Genomic DNA, 25993 nt, shown 5'->3' on the forward strand with positions numbered 1-25993 from the left:
AGGTACTCCGAGAGTCAGTGGCCAGGTGGTTGAAGATTCCGGGTGTCAATGTCAGTTGCTGGGTTGCCCAGGTCGGTGGCCTCCGCACCCCATGTGGGTATCTCCTCCACATCCTGGAAGCCTGACCCACCTCCCTGTAACCCAGAACCTCCACCTCTTCATTCATCATGGACAGAGAGCCAGGAGATTGCTAGTGGAAGGGATAGGGAACAGCCAGACTATGGTAGAAAAGTCTTTTATTCTATGGGTCAGGCCCTGTCTGGCCTGGCCTGGCCTGGCCTGGCCTGGGCCTGGGCTTGGGAATAGCTGCGCAGAGCCATCCTTCTTCCCTCCTTCCTCCTCCCACCTACTCCCGCTTCTCTTTGTCCTGCTTCTGGTCCTCCTCTAGTGCCATGGTTCTCTCTCGCTCCTTCACCAGCTGGACACCACAGTAGGTGACAAATAGGACAGCCAGAGTGGTCTGGGGGAACCCTGTGTGGGGAAGAGGTCATTGATGCCCGGGAGCAGGACCCCATCCTCAATGACTCTTCTTCTAATGGCTCTCCCCACCTGATTGGCCCTCCCCACTGAGCCCCTGGGGTGTTGGGGTGGGGTGGGGGCCTTTCAGAAGGTCACAGACCTCAAGGTTGATGCCTGGCATTTCCTGTGTCCACAACCCCCCTGGCCCTCACCTGTGAGTAGCAGTCGCCTGGCAACCAGCTCTGTGAATTCAAGGCTGTTCAGGCTTACAAGGTTGTACATGATGATGGCCCAGAAGTTCATGGCTCCGAACAGGGCCCGGACCCTGCGAGACATCTGCTCCGACATAGAGGCCTTCCCAGTCCAGGGAAGCATTGGCAATGGGACAAGAGGGCCAGGGGAAAGAGGACATGCTTGGTCAGAGGCCCTGCCCACATGGCTACCCTGGGTCCTGGGCATGTGCTTGGGTCTCTGAAAGTCCCCAGGTCAGCCCTCCCTCGTTGTTAAAGATGGGAATACTGAGTACCAGACTGATGGGAGGGCCTGACCAACAAACACAGCCTGGCCCAGGTACCCACACCCCACAGAAGGGGGTGCTAGATACCTGCAGGGGGAGCCATTGCCCTGACAACAGGGACGTTGTGTTGAGAAAGTTCTGGACTGGGGGCCAAATGTGAGAGCAGTAGTGCCACCCTCTGCAGTGATCCAGCCAACTCCTGCCCCAGACCTGCTGCCACTCACCTCAATTTGTGCTAGGGGCCCCCACTCTGCCAGCTTCTGCACCCAGAGCTCAAAGTTGAGGCCAAAGCAGTTAAGGAATGACCACAGGTAAACAATATCACAAGGTCCAAGCCACAGAGTAGTGATGGCAAATGTGGCCACAGTGGCCCCCAGCTCTGGGATCACCTCGGAGTGCTCCCCACCAATGTGATCATACACATACCTGCAAGAAAGGCAGGAGAAAGGACCAGAGGGAATGTGGGGGAAGGCAGGTAGGAGAGGGACAAAGGGTACACAGCAGGGGCAGCCCCATTCAACAGTATCATCCTGGGCACATCCAGCATGCCTGACCTCAGGTGGCTGCTCCTCCTCTCCCAACTTCAGAATGTGGAAGGCTCAGCTTTGAACTTCATATCTCTTCATTCATTCCCGAAGTGATCTCATCCAGACCCAAGACTCTGAACCCTGTCTCTATGCTGATGAGCCCAAATCTGTGTCTTTAGCCTGCTCTCTTGACTCATACATCCGTCACTAGACATCTCACTTGGATGACTGATTCCCCCATCCCTGTCCAAACCCGCTGCATCCTCATCTCAGATAATGACACTTCCAGCCATTCAGTTGCATCTGGAAGCCTTGGCGCCATCTTGGACCGTCAGTTCTTCTCTCCACATCCAAGCCAGCAAGTTCTATGGGCTCCACGCAGTCCTGACTGCTGCTTGCCACCCCCACTGCCACCACCCTTGTCCAGCAGGTCATCCCCTGTCATAGATTACTGCAAAAGTATCTTAAGTCATTTCTGTGCTTCTGCCTTTGAACCCGTACCATCTGTTCTCCACACAGCAACAAGAGGCATCTCAAAGGGTATAAGTCAGATCACATGACTTCCCCAATCAAACCCTCCCCCAATGGCTCCCTATTGCAGTTAGACTAAACTACCTACCTACTAAGGCTAGGAGATCCCACAATGTCTGGTTTCTGCCACCCTCCCTGACTTCATCACCCACCATTTCCCTCTCATGTTGTCGCCTTACTTGCCTTCCCGTCCCTCCAACAAACACGGCTGGCTCCTGCCTCAAGCCTATGCACTTGTTCCTTCTCCTTGGAATTCTCTTCCCTAGATTTCCTTATCACTCAAGTCTCAGTTTGAATATCATTGCACAGAGGCCTGCACAGACCACAACTGTAGAAGCTTCTGTCCTGTGGCCAACCTCTATTCCATTACACTAGTTTCATTTTTTTCATAACACTTACCACTCTCTAAAATGATCTTATTTATTGTTTGTTTACCTGTTTATGGTCTGTTTATCCCCAATAGACTGTAAACTCCAATTCAAGGCCTTTGTCATATTCACTGTTGTAAATCCCCAGTGCCCAGAACAGTGCCTGGCACATAGTAGGTACTCAATAAGTACTTGTTACATACATTCAGTAGAAGACCCACTGAGGAAGGCCTCTCCATGCCTAGACCTCTTCATTTCCAATGGTTTCTTCTCCACACCATCTCAGCCACCTGCTCCCATGGCCATACTCCCAACTTTGGCACCACTTGAATTTTCATTGCTTCCAAGTTACCATTCTCCCCCCATCCCTCCAGATGTGCCCCCCCCCCAAATCCAGTTCTTCAATCTCGTTGATCCCTCCCCCTCTTCCTCACCTTGAGACTCTATCTTTACTGCCCTCTTTAACTGGCTTCAATTCAATAAGTCATCATTGTAAATAACCTAAAGCCCCTTATCCTTCACTTCTTCCTTCTTGCATGTCTGGGAGAGCCTGATCACCCGCGTTCTCACTTGCACTCAAGAAGCTAAAATCTCACAACTTCACATATCAAAGTCCATATGTCCACTGCCTCCACCCCCACCTGGGCTCTCAATGCCAAGGTTTCTCTAGTCAGCTTCTTCTGCCATGCTCTGCAGTGGGTACTCCACCCTTATCACTTCCCCAGCTGTGAGTGCGTGTGGTAGGTGAGCTAGCCAAGAGGAAAGGTAGGCACAGTGATGCCCAACCCTGCATCTGTCAGCCGGTGACCTTGTCTCCTACTTCATGGAGAAAACTGAAGCCTTCAGGTGGATCCTTTACTTTTCTACACTAACCTAACACCCTGTATCCATGCTAGCTTCTCTTTCTCCTCCCTGTCCTGAGGCTGAGCTTCTGCTTAGCACTGGTTCCATTGCCTCCTCCCTCCTTGGGGACCTCACCCTATCAATCACCCTTCTATCCTGCCTCCCCAACTTATAGTTCCTCTTAGCAACCAACCGTGGCCCATTATTTGCTGTCTTAAGACACCTCACTTCTCCCTTTAGCAACTCCTCTGTCATCCCCCTCAGTAGCTAGCTTCTGACAGCAGCCTGTGACCCAGCTGCCCCAGTCCTTCTAGCTCCAATCTCAGCTATACCTCTCCTTTTCTTGACTTTCTCTCCTTGGAACTTATGCACTCCCAAGGACTAAAGACCACCCTCCCACACTCAATGCTCAGAGCTGCATCCATCCTCCAGACTTCTCTGAACCCCAGACCTTCACACCCAACCACCACAAGGACCTCTCCCACTCCAACCATTTCTCTCATATCCAGTGCCCCACCCATATCCAAACCTCTGTCTTTCACCTAGACCTCTGTGACGACCTCCTTCTTCCTTCCTCTGGCCCAGGGCTTATCTTTTAAAGCGTGGACCATCTCTTCACTGCCGGGCTCAGATACCTGGCAGGATGACTGTGACCACTGCCCCACTCCACCCCACCCCAACTCACTTGCAAAGCCAGTCGTTGATGCCACGGTCAAAGTGCCTGAGGAAAGAGAGCGGATGTGTGTGAATCAGCCAGGAAGACAGTTCCAGGGGAATAGGGGAAAAAGGCTAGTGGAAGGTGAGGACTGTAGGGGCGTGCCCCCCAGACCTCCTTGCACTCACGTTTCCGCGAAGACGTAGAGTGCTGTGATGCACTTGGGAGGCTGGGGTGGATCCAAGTGGTCGAGGCGTGCCACAGTGTTGACCACACCAAAGAGGACAGCCGCCTTCACCCAGTCATACACCAGATTTGAGTAGGCTAGACCAGCTGGGGGCAGGGTGTCATCACTGCCTGGAGGGCATCGTGCTGGTCTCCGCTCCCCAGATCCCCCAAATCGTGGTGGGGAGGCACAGAGCCCGGCCCTCCCCTATGGCCTCTCTGGGCAGGTTGGCAGGTCTGGGGAGAGATCCTGGCTCCTGGTCCACCCCCTTGGAGACCTCACCCCCCCCCCCACGTCCTAGGGGAGGAGCTGGGCCCGGCCCAACCCAGGGAGACCCCATCCAGGTGGTGGAAACCGTCCCAAGGCCCTTGTGAGGTGGGCTCTGCCCCTACCTCTCTGGCTTCTCAGAACAAAGCTAACTCCAAGTCCTAGACATTTCAAAGAATAAATCCCAGCTTCCCCACCCTTGGATAGGTGCTGTGCCCTCTCTGGGTGTCAGCTTCCCCAGGAGTGATGCCAGGGGGTGCAGAGGGTGTGTCTTTCTGTCTTTCCCGGTCCCTGTTCTGTCCCGGATGCGCACCCACCGAGGGCGCTGTCCGGGAGGCGGTTGGCAAACTTGAGGTCACTGGGGATGGTGAGGATATAGAAGAAGTGGAAGAAGATGTCCACGGCTATGATGGTCACCACGCTGAGGCCGGCCTGGGCCCGGATGCGCCACAGCTCACCCTCTTGCCTCACGGGCTCCACCTGGCTCATCTGGGGGATGCAAAGTGTCTGAGTGGGGACGCAAGCCCTGCTGGGGGAATCCTGTCTGAATGGGGAATCACCAACTGCCTGGGGATCCGAGGGTGAGGGGAAACGGGGCTTTATCCTGGCAGCCCTGCTTGAGAGTGGAGTCACCTTTCCAACCTTTGATCCCCGTCTGAGCAGGGAATGTGACCCCATACTGGGGTCTGAGGAGGTAAGGTATTATGGCTTCATCTGGGAGTAATGCCTGGGGTGAGGACACAGCCTGCCTTGGGAGTCCTGGCTGAGATGGGAGCCCCTGTCTGAAGAGGAAGTCCCAGGCCTGTGCTGGAAGCTCACAGGGTGTCTCCTCACCTGGGCATGGAAGCGATCAAAGGTCATGATGGGCCCGAAGAAGAAGAAAGGCAGGTAGAAGTTGTACTTGAGCAGGTCAGCTAGGGAGTAGCGGCGGTCAGGGTGGGCACAGCTCTCCAGCGCAAAGCTGGTACAACGCAGCACTGTGAAACCGCTGCCCCCATGAAACAGCACCTCTTGAAGATCAAAAGTGCCTGTTACAAACCCGCTCTGGATGGGAGAGAACAGGCCGCCGGCTCACCAGGTGTCCCCGTCTCTGGGAAGCCCACCCAGCTTCGCACAGGGGCCCAGCCTTGTCCTGCCCCTTCCTCTCTTGCAGAGCCAATCCACACTGGCCACTGAGTGCTAATTCGCATTAAGTGCTTGGATAGAGCAGGGAATGAGCTAGACACATCCCTGCTGTGGTGGAGGGGACCACTATGGGGGGGGGGGGGTATGTGCCACATTCAAAGGCTTAGAGACAGGTGGGAGAGTGAAGGAAATTCTTAGGGGAGATTCTGGAAGCAAGGGCTTTGGATGGGGTGAGAAGTTTGGGATCCTATTTCTGTACCCTCCACCTTTGCCCCTCCCCAGTGCACACCTGCCAGGAGATTAGGGGATCCAGCTTGAAGGAGGCAAGGCTGACTAGGCCCAGGCCAAGACAGAGCCAGGGCTGGCCCAAGAGTGAGGCCACATAGAGGCTGACACAGTGACCAAACAGCAGCAGCAGGTACCAAGGGCCCATCGTGCCCAGCACAGCCAGGGCCCCATACACAGCATACATCCAGGAGCGGAGCTGTGAATAGAGATAAGGAATGGCTTATCTAACCATACAAATGGAGGTGGGACCCCAACCCTTGTAGCTTAGGGGAAGCTGGCAGGGGGGCTGGGGTGGCCCAGGTCCAGCTCACCTGGGGGGCAACCATCGTGCAGAGTTTAGCAAACAGCACATGTCCAGAGAGGGCGAAGACGATGATATTGCGGAAGGAGGTGAACCACATCACCCACTCGAAGTCAGCCACGTCCTGGAGCGGGCCCGGGCAGGTTAAGCAGGGGCAGGGGGCAGGATGGGCTGGCACTTGGGCTGATCAGAGTCCTAGTGCCTCCCCAGCCCCCGTATTCTTGTGCATTAGAGGACAGCCATGGCTGGCAGGCCCTTGCCTTCCCCTCTGAGGGAAGTACCAGCCAGGTAGGTAGAAAGAAGCGAGGGGCCCATGTGAGCTGCCCTACCCCTCAGAGCTCCCCGTCTGTTCAGCATATTGCCTGACATTCCAGCATTATGGCATTGTTCCTGGGAAAGATGGTGCTGGAAGCCCCTGCTGAAGCATGTCTCAGTTTAACTTTTCCTAAATGAGCAGTGTCTGGGGGCAGGTTTGATGTGGCCCCAGGAGGACACAGGTTGAATCAGTGAGAGAAACTGAAGGCTCTGGAGCTCAAGCCAGGGACCTTTCTCACTGTGAGTCCTCTGTTACATGGGAACATCTAGAATGGGGGGATAGTTGGGAAGGGTCTGGGATAAGAGAGATATGCCGGGGATCGGGGACCTCAGTCAGGGACACTGGGGGCATGGGGGACCTACCATCTTCCGGCCAATGTACTCCCAGCCAGGTCGCACGGACTCCCGGAAGGCCTTCCTGTGGGCCCCATCTGAGAACAGAGTGTGGTCTCAGTGGGCGCTGGGGGGACTTCACACCCACACCTTTGCCTGCCCCTACAGCAAGGCTGACCCCCACCCTACTGGGGAGGGAATGGGTCTAGGTCTCTCTGTGCCTCTTCTCTGTGGGTCTCACTGTGTGTCTTGGGCCAGGTCTCTGACTGTCTCCCTGAGTGTCTCAGTCTCTCTCTGGGGCCAGTCTCTGTCAGTGTCTTTCCTTGTGACTACACCTAGCTCAGTTCAGACCCCTGGAATATTCTGGGTCTGGAGTCTTTAAGTTTATGGCCTTGCTGGGTGGAAGCCTGAGGCCACAGGGAAAGAAGGGTCCCACCCACCCTGTGCTCCAGAGTCCGGCTGTTACCTTGTGAAGCTTCAAGGAGGCCTCGGCCAGCATAGGCCAGAGCCCCACTCAGCACCAGGGAGTACAAGCCCAGCTCCGTTGTGGGCAACGTGGTCCTGATGCCCATAGCCTCGATGGCACTGGGGAAGACAGATTGGGTGAGGGTATTGCCACCCCCCAGCCCCGCCTAGCCCCACAGAGGTGATGGGGATCCCATTCGGAAGAGAGATTGCCCCTCTTCCCCTTCAGGGATCTCATGCTATTATCCTACCCTTTCCCTACTCCCCCCTACTCCCCCACTCCCCCCTACTCCTCCCAGATGCCATAACATCGGGCTCCTCTTCCTAGCTGCTGCTCTAGCTCCCACCCTTCCCTTTGGAGGCTTTTGAAAGCATAATCTTGACTCTCAGCTTGCCTGCCTCACCTTCATTTACTCCTTCATACCTTCCAGGTGGACCCCCTCTTTGCTCAAATTGCTCCTGCCAAGGCCTCAGATAACCTTAACACAGAGGTACCCCATCTGTATCACTTCAGTCATGTTTCTGTTCCTCAGGGTCCCCAACCCCTCAGTGAACCTCCGTCAGCTCCTGACAATGCCGCCCCTCCCGCTAGTGCCTCCTTCTCTGATCCCACACCCCTCTAGAGCTGCTTTACTTCCCTGAGGTCTCCTGGCCTCCCAGGTCCGATCCCCAGCATTAGGCTTCCTTACCTCATTCAGCTTCCAGCCTCTCACTGATTCCCATTGCCCCAACGGGCCCCTGAGCCCTGGCCTGCCACTTCCCTGGTCCCTGCCTGTGTCCGTGGCCACACCAGCCCACTCTCTCAATGCTTGGGTATTCGGGCCCTGGATGCCAGCTGGAGGCTGTGCTATTTGAAGAGGTGCCCTAGGGGTTGTGGGTGTGGGGCCAAGCAGGGCCGGTTGGGCACCGGGGAGGGTGCTGGCTACTGTCCAAGGTGCTGACCGGTATCGGGCTCAGGGTGAGCCTAGCCACTCCCTTCTTCCAGGGCCTAGTTCATCCCCAGCAGTCCTGCTGGGCCATCTCCTCCTGTGCCCCTCCCATGCTCCAGCCTGGCCTTAGGCTTTCCCAAGGGTGCACAGTTAAAAGACCCAGCAGTTAACAGACCCAGGGCCAAATTAAGAGGAGGAACGTGTCTAGGCACCTTCTTGGGCTAGGCCAGGCTGGGCCAAGAGGAGGCTGGCATGACCCTGTCTCCCACCCGTGATCCTCCCCGAAATTTCCCTTACCAGCACTGCAACCAGCTCTCCTGGGCCCCCACAGTCAGCATTCTCCCCACTACTGAGACAGAGGGGCCATGGACCAGAGAGAGGCAGGGACCCGTCAAGGTCACACAGTGAGCCTGGGACGGGATTGTGTGTTCCTAGGGGAATCTCAGATAAGAGAAGACCATTGCTGCCCCTGCCCATACCAGGGGGCTTCCCGGACTCTGTACTGTTGGCCTGAGGGCTGAGGCACCTCCTCACCCGCCAGGTGGGGGAGGGAGGCCCGGAGGATCGGGTTAATGGAGCAGGAGCTTGAAACCGGAGCACGGTGAAGAGCCCGCGAAATAGCTTTGTCAGCTGCCTCCCACTTGCCACTTTCCAATTTTAGCTCCCCATGGCCGGTGCGGGGTGTCCCCAGTGAGGCCTCCATGAGCAGGGCCCGGGCTGGCCCCCAGCCTGAGACCTCTTCCGGCAGACCCCTGGACTGGGGCCCCCACTGGACACAGCAGTGCCCCCGTCCCCAGGACCTGCCTACCTCAGGTACACCTGCAGTGAAGACTGCTTTGGGGTCTAAAGTCTGGGATGAGGGGCCTGAGGTGGGTTCCACAGGTATCAAGGACCCCAGAGTGGCTGCATCCCCGGCTGGCACTGACCTTGAGGAGGCTGTGAGGGACCCTGGCACACTGCCCACCTCGGGGCTCCGGGGTCCTGCGTCCAACCGTGCGTCCGTCCGACCAGCTAGGCTCTGGGGCCACAGTGAGGTGTGTCCAGCCCTGGGGTCCCCACCCCCTCAAGGCTATGAGCGGTGAGTGGTGACAGCAGGAGGGTGGAGGAGGGCAGGGAGGAGGTGGCCTTCCTGGAGCGGAGCTGAGCAGAGTGGAGCCAAGCCGAGCACTGCAGAGCTGCTGGCCACAGGGAGCCGCAGGGAGGATCATGGGGGGGCAGGGGTGGGGGAAGGGGTGGCCAGTGGCCTAGGTTCTAACAGGGACACCTGGGCCCCACTTCGGCCTGCCTCTTCTGCTCTGTAGAGCCTGTGCCTCCCTCTCACTGCTGGCCAGGACTCCTCTCTTCCAGGAAGACTTCTGGGCAGTCCCCACCGACCTCTTGTGAGCCCTGCCCCCACTGCACGCATTCACAAGCACACTTCATGCTCAGCTCCATATTCTAGCCCGCACCTTTATGAGTGAACTCCCAAGGGCAGAACCATACAGCCCCCTGCCCTGCCTTATTTCATTATGCTCAGAGTCCTAACTGGCCAGGCATTGGTGCCTGAGAGAGGACTGGCTTGACTAGCAGGATTGGAACTGTCAGGAGACATGTGGCCGGGGGGTCCCATACTCCAGTCGTGTCTCATATGCAGTTGCTCAGGGGGAGGGGTGCTAGTAGGGTCACTTGGCAAGGCTTAAGTAGGTTCCTGGAATGGCTGGCATCCTTTTGAATGTCCCTATCCAACTGGGAGCCCTGTAAGGGCAACAGGACAGAGCTGTACTCGTGGAAGGGGCAGTCAAGGCCTCAGCCCAGCCTTCCCCCAATGGGGAAGGGTATTCTGAAGAACCCACCAAGAGGATGGGAACATCTGGCAGTCTTCCTTTAGGATGAGGACCTCAGAATCTAGGGTAGCTGAATACACTTGTGCCATGTCTTTGGAGGCCAGTTCATGCATGTGCAGGGAGCAGGGTCTGAGGCGTGGAGGGTTAAAGGAGCTTTGTGACTGTGACAAGTCACAGGACAGGTCCTAGAGCTGCTGCTGATTCTCTGACTCCAGCCATAGGCTCGGCTGCTTCCTGCATCCCTCTCCCACCCCCTAGCAGGGGAGCTTCCAGAGCCTGACCAAGGCCCGGGAAGGGGAAAGAGAGTCTCCTACCCTTCCATGATGCCCTTAGGCAATGAACTTCCTCCCAAGCAGACACACTGGCCCAGAGGAAGCAGCAAGGAGTCCCCAGCATACATACCCCATAGAACAACACAGAGGCCTTCATCACGGGTGCCCGGCCCTGAGAAGTGTACACTGAAATTGCTGCACCATATAGGGGCTGGGGGAGGGCTGCAGGTGGGCTCATGGGCACTAGGGGAGGCCAGTGTCAGGGACAGATGCCTGAGCAAGACTGCAGGGGTTAGGGAGTGCTTCCTGTACAGGGGGTGGGTGTGGAGGCACACCTGAGCAGACTCCTGAGGTAAAGAGTCAATGGTGGTTAGAAGGATAGTAAGTTAATCACAGCACCTGGGCAATGATTTTAAGGCTTTACATGGACTAACTCCTTTTCATGTCACCACAACTCCTAGGGAGGGTGTTACCATTGTTTGACAGTTGATAGAAAAGGATACTGACCCACAAAGAGGTCAGCCCCATAAGCTTCTGGAATTGATTGCCCTGCAGGAGTAAGAACCCCACCACTCACCGATCCTGGGTGCAAGCGGAGACCAGTCTGGGCCAGCCGTCCAGCTGGTGACCCCATGAGGCTCGGAGAGAAGGGCTCAGAAAAGTAGTTCAGAGCACAGGTTCGGCCAGCCGACTTGCACCGAGCCCAAGATCTGCCTCGCTGGGGGGATCCACTTCTCAGAGCCTCAGAGTCTCATCTGTAAGTGGACCTGCTCTCTTATTTATTGGGCTTTTGGGGGGATTCTGCGGCTTATTCCATGCAGGGCCTGGCTCACTGAATTCCTCACAAAGAGAGATACAGATGCCTCACTCCAGAAGCCCAGAAAGGTAAGGCTCACGCAGCAGGAGCTGGGCCCCAGGTGACCCCATGCAGTGGGGTCTGCAGGGAGCCAGGCATTTGGGGATGGCAGCCCAGATAGAAGGCTGGGGAGGCCTCTTGGCCTGGCGCTGGACAGCCCAAGGCCAGTTCCTCCCTATATGAGAGGGGCGGTGAGGGAGGGTGCCTGGCATGTCCAGCCCACACAACAAGGGCAGGAAGCTGACTAGGCTTTGATTGGCACAAGGGCCTGGGGTCAGCCTCCCGAATGCCACCAGGGCCACTGGGAAAGATGCAGTGGGCAGGGGGGGCAATTCTCTCAAGTCTCAGCATCCCTTGTCATTTCTCAGTATGTTGTTACTCAAAGTAAAAATTCATGGAGAATATCCTGTGTCTATGATTGTGTTTTGTGTCAGTTGTATGTGTATGTGTGTATGTTTTGTGTTGCGTGTTGTTTGTGGCATGTGTTGTGTATGCTGCATGCGCTCTGTGTGTGCACGTGTGTTGTGTATATGTGTGTGTGATGTGTGTACTGTGTTTGTGTGTCTATGCAAGGCTTACACCGTAGGCAGTGCCTGTGGAGAGGAGATAGGGCAGCTGTGGGCTCGCTGGAGGTGCAGAGGGAGAGGTGAGGCTGGTTCTGGCCGCTGCAGATGGCGGCTCAAGGGAGGACCCCCGCTGCAGACCGTCATCCCTGAGCTCCTGAAAGCAGGGAGGGGCCCAGTGGGGATGGAATGTACTCGGGGCTCCAAAGGGCCTGAGCCAGGCTACGCCCTCTTCCGGCTCAGCTGCAGTGCCCCAGAGGCCTTCATGGGGACGGTGGCCCCTCCGCACCCACAGCTCGACCAGGCTCACCTGTCAGTGTTGGAACCCGAGCACCCAGGCCGGCAGCACCTGCGTGGGGTGCAGCCAGGGGGAGTCTGCACCTGAGGCCTCTCCACCACCTGCCTCTTTACTTGTCCTTGCCCCTCTCTCCCCCTCCTACCACTTCTGACTCTGTGAAGGGACCTCGGTGTTCTCATCTGTGAAAAGCAAGTCCAGCCCACCTGCTTCCCACTGGCGCCCACCCGCCCTGAGGGCTGGGGGTGCCTCCTCGGGGTCCCCAGGGACAGGTGGTGCTGCTCGGGAGGGGTCGTGGGCCCTCAGCTGGACAGACCAGGTTGCCCCACTCCCCGTCTGGCCCACATGCATTAGATCCTCAGGGCCCTAGTCCTTGGCCCCTTTGACAACCCCTCCCTTCTTTAAAAAGTTCTGCTCCCTGGCTCTCCTCGGTCTTCCCCTTCCATCCCCCACCACCCATGCTTCAGGGAAATATGGACAGCCCCGTCCCTGCCCAGATCTGGGTGGTGAGCCCAGAAATCTCGGCACAGAAGGTGAGAGGCTGTGAGGGGCTGCATTGTCTCTGCATCCCATACCCCCCACCCCAACCTCTCCTTTGGCAAATCCGATTATCTCTGACTTGGGGAAGAGGCTGGCGTGTGAGTGGCGCTCACTGCCTGATTCAGGCAGGCTGGATGAGTGGATGGTGACCTGTAAGTCTGTCTCCCCAGCTGGCAGGGGACTTCCTCGAGCTCAGGGACCGTGTCTGTCTCACCTGATACCACCGTGCCTGGGATGGTGGGGCTACTCAACAGGTGCTTGCTGAACTAACAGATGTCATACTAAGGGCTACCATTTATTGAGTGCTTACTGTGTGCTAGCCTCTGCTCTAGCACTCGACTCCTGTAGAGGGACTCTGATGGGGGATGGAGCAGCTTGGTCTAACTAAGCTGATGGCAGGTGCCAGCAGACGTGACAGGGGCCCCTGGCACGCAGCTCCACAGCAAAGCTCTCAAGACTGCCCGTAGAATCTGGAAGTTAAGACAGTTGTCATTATGCCCCCAGTTGGCCTAAGCAAGGACTGAATGCCCAGACTGACCTCTGCAAGATGCCAGTTAATCTGTTGACCCCAAAATAAGCAAACAAGCTTTACTACACCTGACTGCAGTTTTCCTGTCCACTCTCCTTCATGTAAAGCCTGTTTCATCTTTGTGGAATGAAAACAATCTATTGATACGTGTCCATTGTATAGAAGTAAAAGGCAACCTAATGATTAGCTCAATGTCTTTGAGCTATTCTTTGACACATATAACCGCAGCCCTTGAAGGAGGTTTCTCTTCCTGTCCCCGTTTTACAGATGACATGGAGGTTCAGGGAGGTCCAGTAACTCGCCTGATGCCACACAGCTGATGAATGGGGAAAGAGATGTGCCCCAGGTCCCCCACCAATGCAGACCCTGTGACTTGGTGCCCTTTCCTCTCTCAGACGCAGCCCTGAGCCAGGAAAGGCAGCAAAACCACCCTCAAGTGGTTAGGGTGTGGGTTATGCCACCCTGCACTTCCTGGAGGTGGCCCCTGCCCCTCTGTCCATCCCAGAGGAAGGATAGTTGGTTATCCCTCCCAAGGACTCCACAGAGGGCCTGAGCCTGCACCCACACATGCTCAGATCACCCTGTGGGGCTTCCCATGCCAGCAAGGGAAGGTACGGACTACTGGGTCTGGTGCCCTGACTCTGTGTTGGGCCAACTCCTCACTGTCACACACTGTCCCCTCCCAGAACGGGGCCTTTCAGCCCCTCTGGCTCTGCCTGGCCATTTCCTTTCACAGGAAATCAGAAAAACTCTTCCCTTCCTGGAGCCCTAAGGAGCCCACCAGAGTCACTGATGGCCTTCACTACACCTTGCCAGGGGACCTCTAGACCTGTGTCTAGAGCACCCCCACCAGCACAGAGCACCTCCATGGCCCCACCTGAGGAAGGGCCCGAGTAGGCAGGTCCCAGGAACCCCAGGTGGCTTCCCTCTGGGAGGTCTCCACACAACATGTGTCCCCACATCTGTGAATCACTGGGGAGTGACTGGTCTTCGTGTGTGTGCGTGTGTGTGTGTGTGTGTGTGAGCAGGAACACATGCCCTGTGGAGAGCCTGAGTCCAGAGCCGGCACTGTCTGGGGTGCACAAATGCACCGTACAACTGCGTGCTCCTGAGTCTAGGTATTTCCATGCATCTACAGCTTTGTGGGGGCCTGAGTGTACACAGGTGCAGCCAAGGGGTCTGGTTGGTATGTGTGGCTGTGGTTGGTATATGTGGCCACCCTTCCCCATAGCTGTACATGCAGTGAAGGCCAGGGGACACTGACAGTTACAGAGGGACGTGGGGGCTCACCCCTATGTGGCCATGAGGGAGGGGCACCTCGACTTGGCCGGGACTCATGTCTCAGAATCCTCCTGCTCCAAAGCTCCTGCCCGCCCCCTCTCCCCCCACCAGTATCCACTATCTGCAGCCTTTTGGGAGCAAATGGAAGGAACTCCTGGAGCAGCTGACTGGGGGTGGGCACTCCCACCCTGGCCAGTTGCTCTACTTGGAGGACCCTGCTTTTGTAGTCAGGCGGGCCAGGGTTAAATATTAGCCCAGCTTCTCTCTGTAAGCCTCAGTTTCTTCATCTGCAAAATAGGACTATCAATTCCCAGGTTACTATAGGACTAGGTCAGGCTTCCACAGATGCTCACTCATGGGGACCTGTGGCGAGTGTGAAAATAACCATTATTATTACAAGTCCAAAGGTCTGCATCTAAGGAAGAGCCTTGAGGAGTGGGCTGACAAAGTGGGTGGTAGTACATACCCCCCGTTTGCGAAGGCTCGGGTGGCCACAGAGCCGTGGAGGGGGAGCTGGGTGAGGGGGGCGGTGTGCCCTGGCGAGGGGTGGGTGGGCTGGGGAGGCTCGCAGCTGGAGCCCTGAGAGCTGTCTGGTATGGATGGAGCCCTGTGGGCATGCAGGGCCTCCCAGCTAGGCCCAAGGCCAAGGGTGACGAGCAACTGCCCCAGGGGATGCATCTGTCTGTTCAGAGTTGGCTTGTCGTCCCAGGGCTCTCACTGGTGCCGAGCAGGTCGCCGGTCCTTCTCCCCTGCCATTGCCTGGCCTGTCTGGGCTCTCCGCCAGGGCTTCTCCTTTGCCCTCCTGGTCTGAGGTGCAGGCTTTGCTCACCCTTGGGGAACTTCTTCTAGGAGAACTTCTTCTAGCTGAGGTGGTTGCCCCAGGTTGGCTTCCAGGAACAGATGGAGTCCTCTCCAGGCCTATGGCTGCCCCGTCCCTCCAGGCTGACACCGGGCGACCATCCTAGCACTGTCCGCTTTCTGCTGCCGCAGGGCCTGCAGAAAGACCCCTTTCACCTGGCCCAGGGTCTCATGGTACATTCGGAAATCCTCCTCCTTTCCACGCAGGGCACTGCCCAGGGCAGCCTTCAGCATTTCATTCTCTTCCACCTGGATGGCCAGTCTGGGCCACGTGAAGAAAGGGCTCAGTGTGGCCTTCACTGGCATACCTGTGCGTGCACGCATGTGCACAAGGATGCTGGGAACAAGGCTGCCAGCGTGGCTGCTCTTGGTCTCAGGTTCTCTCTGACCTATCCCCTCTTCCCCAGGACCCTGGGGGGACATTATGTGGCACTGACTCCTCTGTGGGCCCACCTGCAGACCTGGGCCTGGCACCCAGGAGCTCCCTCAAATGTTGGCTGCCTCAAGGATGAGTACTAATATGTAGGGGTCCCCCCATGCTTCCAGGAACATCACTGCCTTTGACCCTGAAAAGTTTAACTGAGTGAGAAAAGTGGCTTCAGCAACCCATGCTTAGTAAAACTCTTGGAACTCTGGTCCTCAGGGTGCAGCTGGGTCTCTCTGCCCTCTGATGGCCAGTTGCTGAATTGCAGGCCTAGAACCCAGGACCCAGCAGGCAGCCCTCCCGGCAAACAGAAGTCAAACGGGGAGGGACGTGATCCTTCCACCCATGGAAGTACCTCCACCCAGACAATGCCACCCTCAGGAAGATGGGGCAGGAGAGCACCTGGTGGTCAGCTCCTCCATCTGTGATTCCATGGGCACATTGGAGAGCTGGGTGAAGGAGGAGTCCTTCCTTTCACTCCCGTTCGGGTTGTGCCTGGTGTTGGAGGTGGGCAGACCTGTGGGGCAGTAGCAGCCACTTTCTGTGATGAGGCCGTGGCCCTGTGGAAATGCTCTCCTTCTCCCCCTCCACCCCACTGCCTATTTCCTGCTTTGCTGCTTGCTGAAACATTATACTTCCTTCAGGATGGAGGACAAGGTATAGCATAATTTATTAAGTTGTTAAATCACGGTGTTGTACACCTGAAACTAACACTGTGTGTCAACCATACTTCAACACATTTTTTTTTTTAAGATGCAGGACAAAGGCTGCCTTCCTCCAGAAGCCCTCCTTGATGCCTGCTCTGCATTCCCCTGGACTTACACTTCGGTCTCTACCACAAGTTTCTGGAAGGCAGCCAGGCCTGAAGCCTGCTCTGCAGGTTGAGCCTGAGTCTAGATCATCACTGCCTCTGATACCCTCATACCATTGGGGCCCCCCTGCTTCCAGAGCCAGCAGCTCTCTACATACATACAGCAGCTCTCTACATACATACAGGGCATCCTGGGTGGTCAGGGCCAGAGGCCACAGAATGCTCAGAAAAAGAGAACAAAGACAACTGGTGGGAATTTGGGCACAATCCCAGCCTTGGAAAACCTGTACTGAAAAGGGCCTCAGAGGTGGCATGGTTCTCAGGGATGGTGTGGCCCAGGGAAAGTCACCTGGCATCAGTAGACTTGGCTTTCACCCCCTGCTGTGTGGCCTCGGGTAAACCACCAACCTCTCTGAGCTGGTTTTCTCATCTGTAAAATGAGGATAATAGTTCTTGCCTCTAGAGTTTTGTGAGGCCTGGGTGAATTCACACTTATACCTGAGGCCCTGTGTCATTGGACACCTGCTGAGTATTCCCTCACTTCTCTGACCTTGCCTCGTACTCCCCTCCCCTACTATGTGCCAGCCTCACTTGCTATTCCTTGCTGTTCCTTCAGGCCTCAGCCAAGCTCTCACCGCAGTGCCTCTGCACTTGCTCTTTCCTCAAGTATCTATATACGTCATCCCCTGCCCTCCCACACGGTCTCTGTGCAGATGTCAACTCCTCAGTGAGGTCTTTACTGGCCTCCTGGAAATCAGCTGCTCTCTCAGTACCTCCTGCCCCCTTCTCTGCTGCAGGTTCCAGCATCTGCCTCCATCTGACTTGGCATGTCTTTTACTGTTTTTTTGTTTTGTTTTTTTTTTGTTGTTGTTGTTATCTATCTTCCCCACTGGAGTGGAACAGCCATGGAGGGTCTCCTCGTTCTACAGATGGGCGGGGGTGCTCTCCTCCCTAAAGTGGTGGTGCTCTGCCCATGTCACAGGCCAGCAGGTGGCAAAGGCCACATGGACCTTTCTCTCAGGCAGCTGCTCCTTGCTGTCTAGGCAGAACCAAAGTGGTTTTTCCTGCCGTGGCTTAGCACTCCCTAGTTGGGTTACTCAGGATGTAAGCCCAAAGCCTAGAGACACCCATTCCTAGAGGACCTATTCATGAGGGCCCCACAGGGTCAGCAGGGCTAGGCTATAGGGACCTTCCTCAGTCTAGACTGAGCAACTGGAAGGCCCCTTGAGTTCTGAGCCCTACTGGTGGGAGCAGGGGGAAGGGCACAACTCCTGCTTTATGCCTCACTCTAGCACATCCTTCTGAAATGTCCTGATCTTATCTGGCCTGGGGACAAAGGTCTGAGTGTCCTTGCTAGGGGCGGGGGTGGGAGATATACTGGGGTGCTGAGAGGCGGGGCAGTGGGGGTAACCCCTCCACTCCAGAGCCATTAGGGGGTTGGGATGAGGCTGTCTGAGGGAGGCAGGCCTAGCCCCTCCACACTAAAGATTCTCCCTTCCTTGGCTTCTGGCTCTGGCATCCCACATCCCTGGCAGGCCCCAGCCACACAAGATGCTGATGCTGCTGGTCCAGGGACCACACCTTAAAAATCACTGTGTTGGAGCAATAGATCTTTCAGTTTAGGGCAACAAACTCTCCTTCTGCAGCTAGGTGTGGTCATGTGACTAGGATCTGCCCAGGGAATGAAAGCAGAAGTGACCCGAGCAACCTTAGGATCATGCCCTTAAAAGGTAAGAAGCAGGTCGTCCTTTGCCCTCTTCCCCTTCCTGCTGCTGGTGGGGAAGCCAAAGTAGCCATCTCAGACCATGGTGGCTGCATGTTGAGCATGGTGGAACACGAGACAGAGAAGCCAGGTGCCCAGGCCTAGGGAGAAGCCATTTCATCCCTGCCGCCAGAAGCAGAGATTCTTCTCCTGGTCTGCCACTGCCGTCCTGATCTCCTCAGCAGGCCAACTCTGCCCCAGGACCAACTCAACTCTAAACAAAGTCAGCTGAGGACAGAGGGTTAGGGGCTCGGGTGGGGGGCAGTGGGGTGGTAGCCGAGGGCACTGGGCGGAGGCACTGCCTTCCATAGGGTTTGCAAGGTGGCTGGGTCAGGGCCAGGTGCAAGCTCTCTGAGGCTCCAGGTACTGACCAGGGGGCCTGGGGACGAGGACACCCAGTGGCCTGGACAGGCAGAGCTCCACCCCGATGGAGGCCTCTGCTTCCCACATTTTTCTCAAAGGGACAGAAAGGGTGCCACTGATGGGCTCCTCTATTAGCAGCAAGGCTGCCCCCTAGCACCTGGGGCCCCTGGTCCAGCCCCTACCTGTTTTGCTCCTGGGGGCTGCCTTCTGACTGACCGACGTCCTCCCGGGCTCCAGGCGCATCTTCTCCAGATGTTGCTCAAGCACCACAGTGCGTTGCCGCTCCTCCTGCAGCTTCTTCTCAGATTCCAGAAGCTTGCTGTTGCTCTCCTCCACCCTGGTGATTAGACAGGAGGGGCTCATACCCCAGGGGAGGCAGGGGCAGCCCCCACCCCAGCTGCTCTGGCTCTCAGAGAGGCAGGCACAGCTTATACTGGTGGTGGTGTGACTTGTTCTTTATTTTTACTGCAGAACATAAGAACATGTGTTTAAAAATCATATAGTTATCTCCAAGGCTTAAAATGAAAAGCTTGCCAGCCTCTCACACTCCTCCCCACTCCCATTTCCGGCTCTCCAGAAGCAATCACTTAGAACACTTTTAGCGTTTCTTTGAATATTTACTGTCGTATTTCTACAGATGCCCATACTGCTATTTTTTAAGGTTTAAATATAATTTTTCAACTTCCTGTCATGCAACACGAGAATTTAGTTTTATTTTAGCCCTCTCCCCTTACGAAGCAGAATCACCGTCCACCTCCCAATGTGTTACATATCAATTTTTCAGCTGAATTAATAGTAGGGGGGTGTATTAGTTTTCTATTGCTGCTGTAACAAATTACCACAAACTTAGCAGCTTTAAAACAACACACATTTGTTATCTTGTGGTTCTTTAAGTCAGAAGGCCAGCAGGCTCTGTTGGTTTGTCTGCTCCAGGTTCCACAAGCCAAAATCAAGGTGTTGGCTGACCCAGGCTCTTACCCAGAAGTTCTGGGGGGAGAATCCACTTCCAGGCTCACTCAGATTATTGAAATAATTCAGTTCCAGTTGAAGGACTGAGGTCCCTTTTTCTCACTGACTGTTCGCTGGGTGATTTTCATCTTTTAGAGGCCACTTGGTCCTCTCCATCTTCAAAGCCAACCAGACACCATTAGCATGCTTTGAATCTCTGACCTCTTTTGCAGCATCTCTCTGACTGACCCCAGCTGGAGAAATTTCTCTGCTTTTAAGGGCTCAAGTGATTAGATTGGGCCCACCTGGTAATCCAGGATAATCTTCCTATTTTAGGGCCCATAACTATAATTACAACTGCAAAGTCCCTTTTGCTATATATCATAAAGTATTCACAGGCACAACAGCAGGGAGTGAAGGGTATGGGTGGAAAGAATCCTGTCTACCACAGGGAATTACATTAGAACAATTATTCAAATATGGAGCATGGTAATGATCACATTTTCTTTCTTTCTTTTTTTTTTAAGCTTTTATTTATTTATTCATGAGAGACCCAGAGAGAGAGAAAAAGAGAGACAGAGACACAGGCAGAGGGAGAAGCAGGCTCCATGCAGGGAGCCCAATGTGGGACTCGATCCTGGGACTCCAGGACCACGCCCTGGGCTGAAGGCAGGCTTAAACCTCTGAGCCACCCAGGGATCCCTGATCACATTTTCTTATTTAAGTTTTTGCTTTTCTTGGAGTTAGTGATTGCTTTCAGTTTATTATTATTTATTGTTATTACTTATTATTATTTTCTATATGCCCATCATGAATTCATGGGACTTGAAGACATTGCTATTTAGTCATTTCACATGAAGGAATTATTTAATCTCACTGGGACTGGGGCAAAGGTCTTTCAGCTAGGTATGGCACTCCAGACTCGTGTGATACAAAAGGCTCAGCTAGAGGGCAAGGACTTCCTGAAATTTAACCTAAGCAAAGAGTTGCATACACACATGCAAATTGGAATGGAGGGCTGGAATTTTACAGTGTTGGAGGAAGTGGTCTTCCACTTTGGTGAAGAGTCAAGAAGGAGCAGAATCATGCCAGTTTTGAACAGTATACAACTACTAACACATACTGTATACTACCACAGCTATACAGCTACTAACATGACTTGTCCAAGCATGTTCCTTTAAACTTTATTTGCAAAAGCATAAAAAACAATAATAATCTACATGTCCATCAATAGAGGAAATACAGAAAAAGTCAAATATTTATACCATGGAACATGTTGGAATATGACAGAGTTGTGCTGTCAGACTAATGTCCATATGTAGTTATTTATTTATTTTATTTTTCATATGTAGTTATTTAAATTGAAATTAATGAAGATGAAGTAAAATAAAAAACTCAGTTCTTTGGTCACACTAGCTACAGTTAGAGTGATCAAAGCCCATGTGGCTAATAGCCACTGCACTGGACAGCAGAGCTATAGCTACCTCCATCGTCACAGAAAGTTCTACTGGACAGCACTGCTCTGGCAATGGGAAAGAATAAGGTAGAGCTACATGAACAAATACAGACCACCAAATCATGAGATTGGTGAAGAAAACCAAATACTGCAAGAATGCATATAGTATGATGCCATTTATGTAAATAAAGGACAAATAAATCACAGTGGATTAACATAATAAAAATACTCCTTAACCATAAAAAGGGTATGTGCTGACTTGAAGAGGATGTCTGAGATATATTGTTGAGTGAAATAAGTAGCAGAAGATTATGCATAATATATGACCTAATTAAAAAATTTATAACAGATTAAAAATTTAAAAACAAATAGATACCAGTGCTAATGAAACTCAGCCAATGAGCTGACAATAGGGATGTGCAGCAGTTACTGACTAGTCATCTGGGGGGTGAGGGGCTTTCATTTTACTGTCGTGTATTTCAGTAATGTTTGCATTTTGTTTAGGTTTGTATTGTTTGTTCTAGGGGAAATAAACTAAATGCCTTGTCAATGCTAAAGCACCTTATGAATTCCAACAAAATTGAGGAAAAAACCAAACTTTTGGTTTCCCCTCCCAAAATGTGCCTTCCTCATTTTGATCAATGTTACCACCACTCATGCAGTTGCCTAACCTAAACACCTGGGTGTCATTCGCCTTCTCTCTCTTCCTTGCTGCTTTCAGCTTCCAATTTATCAGCAAGCCCTACAGCTTTTCCTCTAAACACACACCAAAGCCAGCTCCTTCTCACTCTTTTACCTGTGGCCTGATTGCGGGCTGCTCCTCTGTGGGCCTCCACAGATTCCACAGATTCCACTTGCTACTCAAGACTTCCCTTTGGTATTCTGATTATCCTTTTTTGACCAGTCTTCATTTTCACAGATTTTTTTCTTTAATCATTAGCTGGGCTAACTCAGCTAGATGCTTGTTTGTGATGGCTTTGGGGGTGATTTTAACAGCTCTCTCACACCATATGCATCAATTTCATGACAGACCAGATTTGTTTTTAATTTGTCTTTTTACTTTGTAATTGAGTTTTATGATATTTCAAGAGTCCGATCAAATTGACCCAATGGCAGTGTAAAGTGAACATTATTATGTAAGGCAAGTCATTAGTGAATGTTTTCATGTAAAAATTTTGCTTTCATGAAGACTTTAAGTGTAGGATATTGATTAAGAATACTCAGATAAGGGGTGCCTGGGTGGCTCGGTTGAGTATCTGCCTTCTTCTTGAGTCATGGTCTCAGGGTCTAGTGATTGAGTCTTGTTTCTCATGGCATTGGGCTTTCTACTCAGTGGGGAGTCTGCTTCTCCCTCTCTCTCTGCTTCTCCCCCGTCCTTGGTGCTCGTACGCACGCATATGCTCTCTCTTTCTTAAATCAATCAATCAATCAATCATTAAAAAAAAAAAGAATACTCAGATAAGGAGGTCTCCCTACCTAGGTATTAATTTAATATAAATGATACAAGACCCTTATGAAAGACAAACATACATAACATTATACTACATACATAATACATAATTACAATACATATGTAGTCATAATACATAATTATGAATACATAATTCATAAAGAGCTCTGTAAAGAAAAATATGACTCCCTAAAAAATGTGCAATAGTATGAACAGATATTTAACAGAAAAGGGTATAAATGTGAAAACTATGCTCATCCCCACTTTTGGTTTTAGCAAAGTGGATAAAAACAACTGAGATTATAGTGTTTCTTTATTAGTTTGCCAAAAATGTTATGCGCTGATAAAACCTTGTAGAGGTGAGGGTATGGGGAAATGGTAGATAGTTCACATTATTGATGGGAATGCAAATGGATTCATGTTAAAAGGGCAATTTACCATCATTTGTGAACATTTAAATATACGTATTCTTTGATCCAGTGATTCCACATTTAGAAACTTACAGTTACATACTCTTGCAAAAATGTAAAGATGTGTTTAGTATGAGTCAATCTTGTAATAGAAATATATGTGCATTTATGTGCACATATATATATACACATGTATGTATATATTTTTTCATGTACATCTTTGGATGTGCAAAGAAAACATTTTAGAAGTTCTGACAGTTCTTTTCTATGAGAAGTGGGTAACTGTAGGTTGGAAAGGAGGCTTTTTAAAAAGATTTTATTTATTTATTCATGAGAGACACACAGAGAGAGGCAGAGACATAAGCAGAGGGAGAAGCAGGCTTCCTGCAGGGATCCTGATGCAGGACTCCATCCCGGGACTCTGGGATCACACCCTGATCTGAAGGCAGATGTTCAACCACTGAGCCACCCAGGTGTCCCCAGAAAAGGAGACTTTTTACAATAAGTAAGTATACACTTGTAATAGAAAAACTAATAAAACTTCCAACCACATAAAGTGGAGATTTTGATGCCAATGTGAAGGTAGAGGCTGTAAACCTGGGCTCCCATTAGGCAGCAACCTACAAGGAAGCTCTCTGCATGATTCTAGAAACATCAAGAATACCTGTTTGCAATAAAAGACAGACATCCATAATCCAGGGAAGTGGTAAGGAATGTTGTAGTCTACCAGGGCCTTAAGTGTGTGAAAGGGGGAAGCACCAATCATGAGAAAATTGAAACACAAGGCCAGCACTCATGAGTTCAGGAAATCCTAAACCAATAAATTAGCATAAAGTACCAATCAGAGACCACTGAAACCCCCAAAGCTCCACAGAAACAAAAGCAGAACCATTCTTTAGGAACACTTTCACAACCTGAGAACTCCCACAAGAAAAACAACAACAACAACACTGAAGACAAGCTCACAGAAATAACACAAAAGTACAAACCACATTGAGGAATTATTCACTGTGAGGGCGAGTCAACAGACATTACTTAGGATTCTAAGTAATGAGGATGATAGAACAACTCTAAGGGCATGAAGTAAGTTTAAAATTATTACAAAGAGAAAAGCAAGAAGTCTTCATGAAAGAATGAATGCTGTAAGAAAGAGAATGGAAGGTTTTACACAAAAAAGAACTGCCAGGGATAAAAAAAAGAAAGTTATTAAAGTAGGTTTCATGGCACATAAAGCACAACTGAAGAGATTTAGTGAGCTGGAAGACAGACTTGAAGAAACCATGCAGTTATCAGCCTAAAATATTGTGAAGGTTTAAGAGTTTTGGAGGAAAGAAGAAGCAGGTCTAACATGGGCTGACCAGGCATTTCAGATGAAAAGAATAGAAACCACAGGGAGAGGCAACATAGGGAGAGATGTCCTTGGCGATACATAGATTGAAGTCCTTGGAATGAAAAAAGCACACCAAACCCTAAGTAGGAGAAAGAAAATGAAATAAAGTACCTTGACCCATCACAGTGAGACTTCAAAATACCAAAGACAAAAGGAATATCTGAAAAAACGTCTAGAGAGAAAGGACATCACTACGAAGGAACAACAGCCAAACAGAGCAGATGTCTTTTTTGGCAACAGTGGATGGTTAAAGACAATGAGCTGTCACAGCCTCCCAGTGCTGAGAAAGTACCCAACCCTCTAGAATTCTATACCAAATGAAATTCTCCTCCAAGAGCAAAGCAGGATAAAGACTTCAAAGTAAGCAAAGATGCAAGGAGTTTACCATCCACGTGGCCTCATTAAACTAAAGGATGCACTTCAGTAGGAATGAAGCTGAACCCAGAAGAGAGGCTGAGATGCAAGAAGCAATGGTGAGGGAAGATTTTTTTTTTTAATTTTTTTTTTTAATTTTTTTATTTATTTATGATAGTCACAGAGAGAGAGAGAGAGAGGCAGAGACACAGGTGGAGGAAGAAGCAGGCTCCATGCACCGGGAGCCCGATGTGGGATTCGATCCCGGGTCTCCAGGATCGCGCCCTGGGCCAAAGGCAGGCGCCAAACCGCTGCGCCACCCAGGGATCCCGAGGGAAGATATTTTTAAGTATGTTGGCCAAAGTAAATGAACACTGACTAATTTTTTAAAAGATGAATTTGGAGGGTTAATTTCAGAGGGTTTAGAAAGAAGACTGCAATACTAGAAAAAAACATGAAACCAGTAACATGAAACCAGTAACATGAAAGACACAGTAGGGTATTATCAGAATTAAACGTTCAAAACTTAATCAGGCTGTCTAGCTGGCTCAGTTGGAGGAGCATGTGATTCTTGATCTTGGGGTCGTGAGTTCAAGCCCCACGTTGGGGGTTGAGTTTACTAAAACAAAACAGAAAAACCTTTAAAGTTATCCTATTGTTCAAAGGGATTATAAAGAAATCTACTGATTTTAGACTTGTTGAATTCTGCGGTAAAAGTTATAGGTAACCACTAAAAGAAGAGAGATAGAATGTGTAACTTCCAAACTTGTATGGGAGAGAGGGAAACAAAATCTGACTTATCCAATAGAAAGGAGAACAGAGAAAAAGGAGCAGAAAAATCATGGCAAATACAAAATATTGAGATGATCAAAATATTTCCAAATAATACAAAAATGAAGATGGGTTAAATTCTCCTCCTCAAACACCAATTCTCAGATTGAATTTAAGAACAAAGCCAAGGGAGCCTGAGTGGCTTGGTCTGTTACGTGTCAGACTCCTGGCTTCAATGCAGGTCATGATCTGGAGGTTGTGGAATCAAGACCCACATGCTGCCCTAGATCAGGTTCCTTGCTCAGTGGGGAATCTGCTTGAGATTTTCTCTCTCCCTCCCCTTTTGTTCCTCCCCCTTCTCTCATGCATGAATTCTCTCTCTCTCAAATAAACAGGTAAAATCTTAAAAAAAAAAAAAAAAGAAAGCCAATTATATGTTTTTCACAAAGAGACATAGTTTGTGACATTTGTCATGGGAGACTAAGCAGACTAACCCCTCCTATTGTAAACAACTAGAAAAGTGGATAAAATATAAGAAATACGCTGTTCTCAGACATTGGACAACAGGATAAGAGACACAGAACACTGGATACAGGACTTGAGAGAGGGGACACAAAGACAAGTTCTATCATCGTTTTTTAGTCTGACTGTACCAGGTGAGGGGGTGAGGGGACCCCAAGCAGAACAC

The 25993-nt window shown here is 51.8% G+C and overlaps 1 protein-coding gene across 6 annotated transcripts in view; it reads right to left on the bottom strand.

The window, feature by feature from the left end:
• Window positions 1-219: 219 nt before the first annotated feature.
• Window positions 220-25993, bottom strand: part of LOC112921608 (protein-cysteine N-palmitoyltransferase HHAT-like protein) — a 67819-nt gene continuing 42045 nt past the window's right edge. For 2 of the 6 annotated variants that reach the window (XM_026000920.2, XM_072726579.1), the window contains exons 14-16: window positions 18709-18863; window positions 15993-16107; window positions 14677-15428 (exon numbers count right to left, since the gene is read on the bottom strand). In XM_026000920.2, coding sequence (XP_025856705.2) covers window positions 15227-15428; window positions 15993-16107; window positions 18709-18863 — 472 coding nt within the window. In that variant the 3' untranslated portion in view covers window positions 14677-15226. Of the gene's footprint in view, window positions 472-671; window positions 814-1200; window positions 1403-3930; window positions 3967-4088; window positions 4234-4710; window positions 4883-5227; window positions 5438-5807; window positions 6003-6117; window positions 6232-6785; window positions 6854-7221; window positions 7341-7909; window positions 8047-9075; window positions 9472-14676; window positions 15429-15992; window positions 16108-18708; window positions 18917-25993 lie in introns of those variants that run through there. The other 4 variants (XM_026000919.2, XM_026000921.2, XM_026000922.2 and 1 more) reach the window with 4 other exon arrangements.

The sequence above is a fragment of the Vulpes vulpes genome, chromosome 11, assembly GCF_048418805.1.
Source record: "Vulpes vulpes isolate BD-2025 chromosome 11, VulVul3, whole genome shotgun sequence".
In the NCBI taxonomy this organism is placed as follows: Eukaryota; Metazoa; Chordata; class Mammalia; order Carnivora; family Canidae; genus Vulpes; species Vulpes vulpes.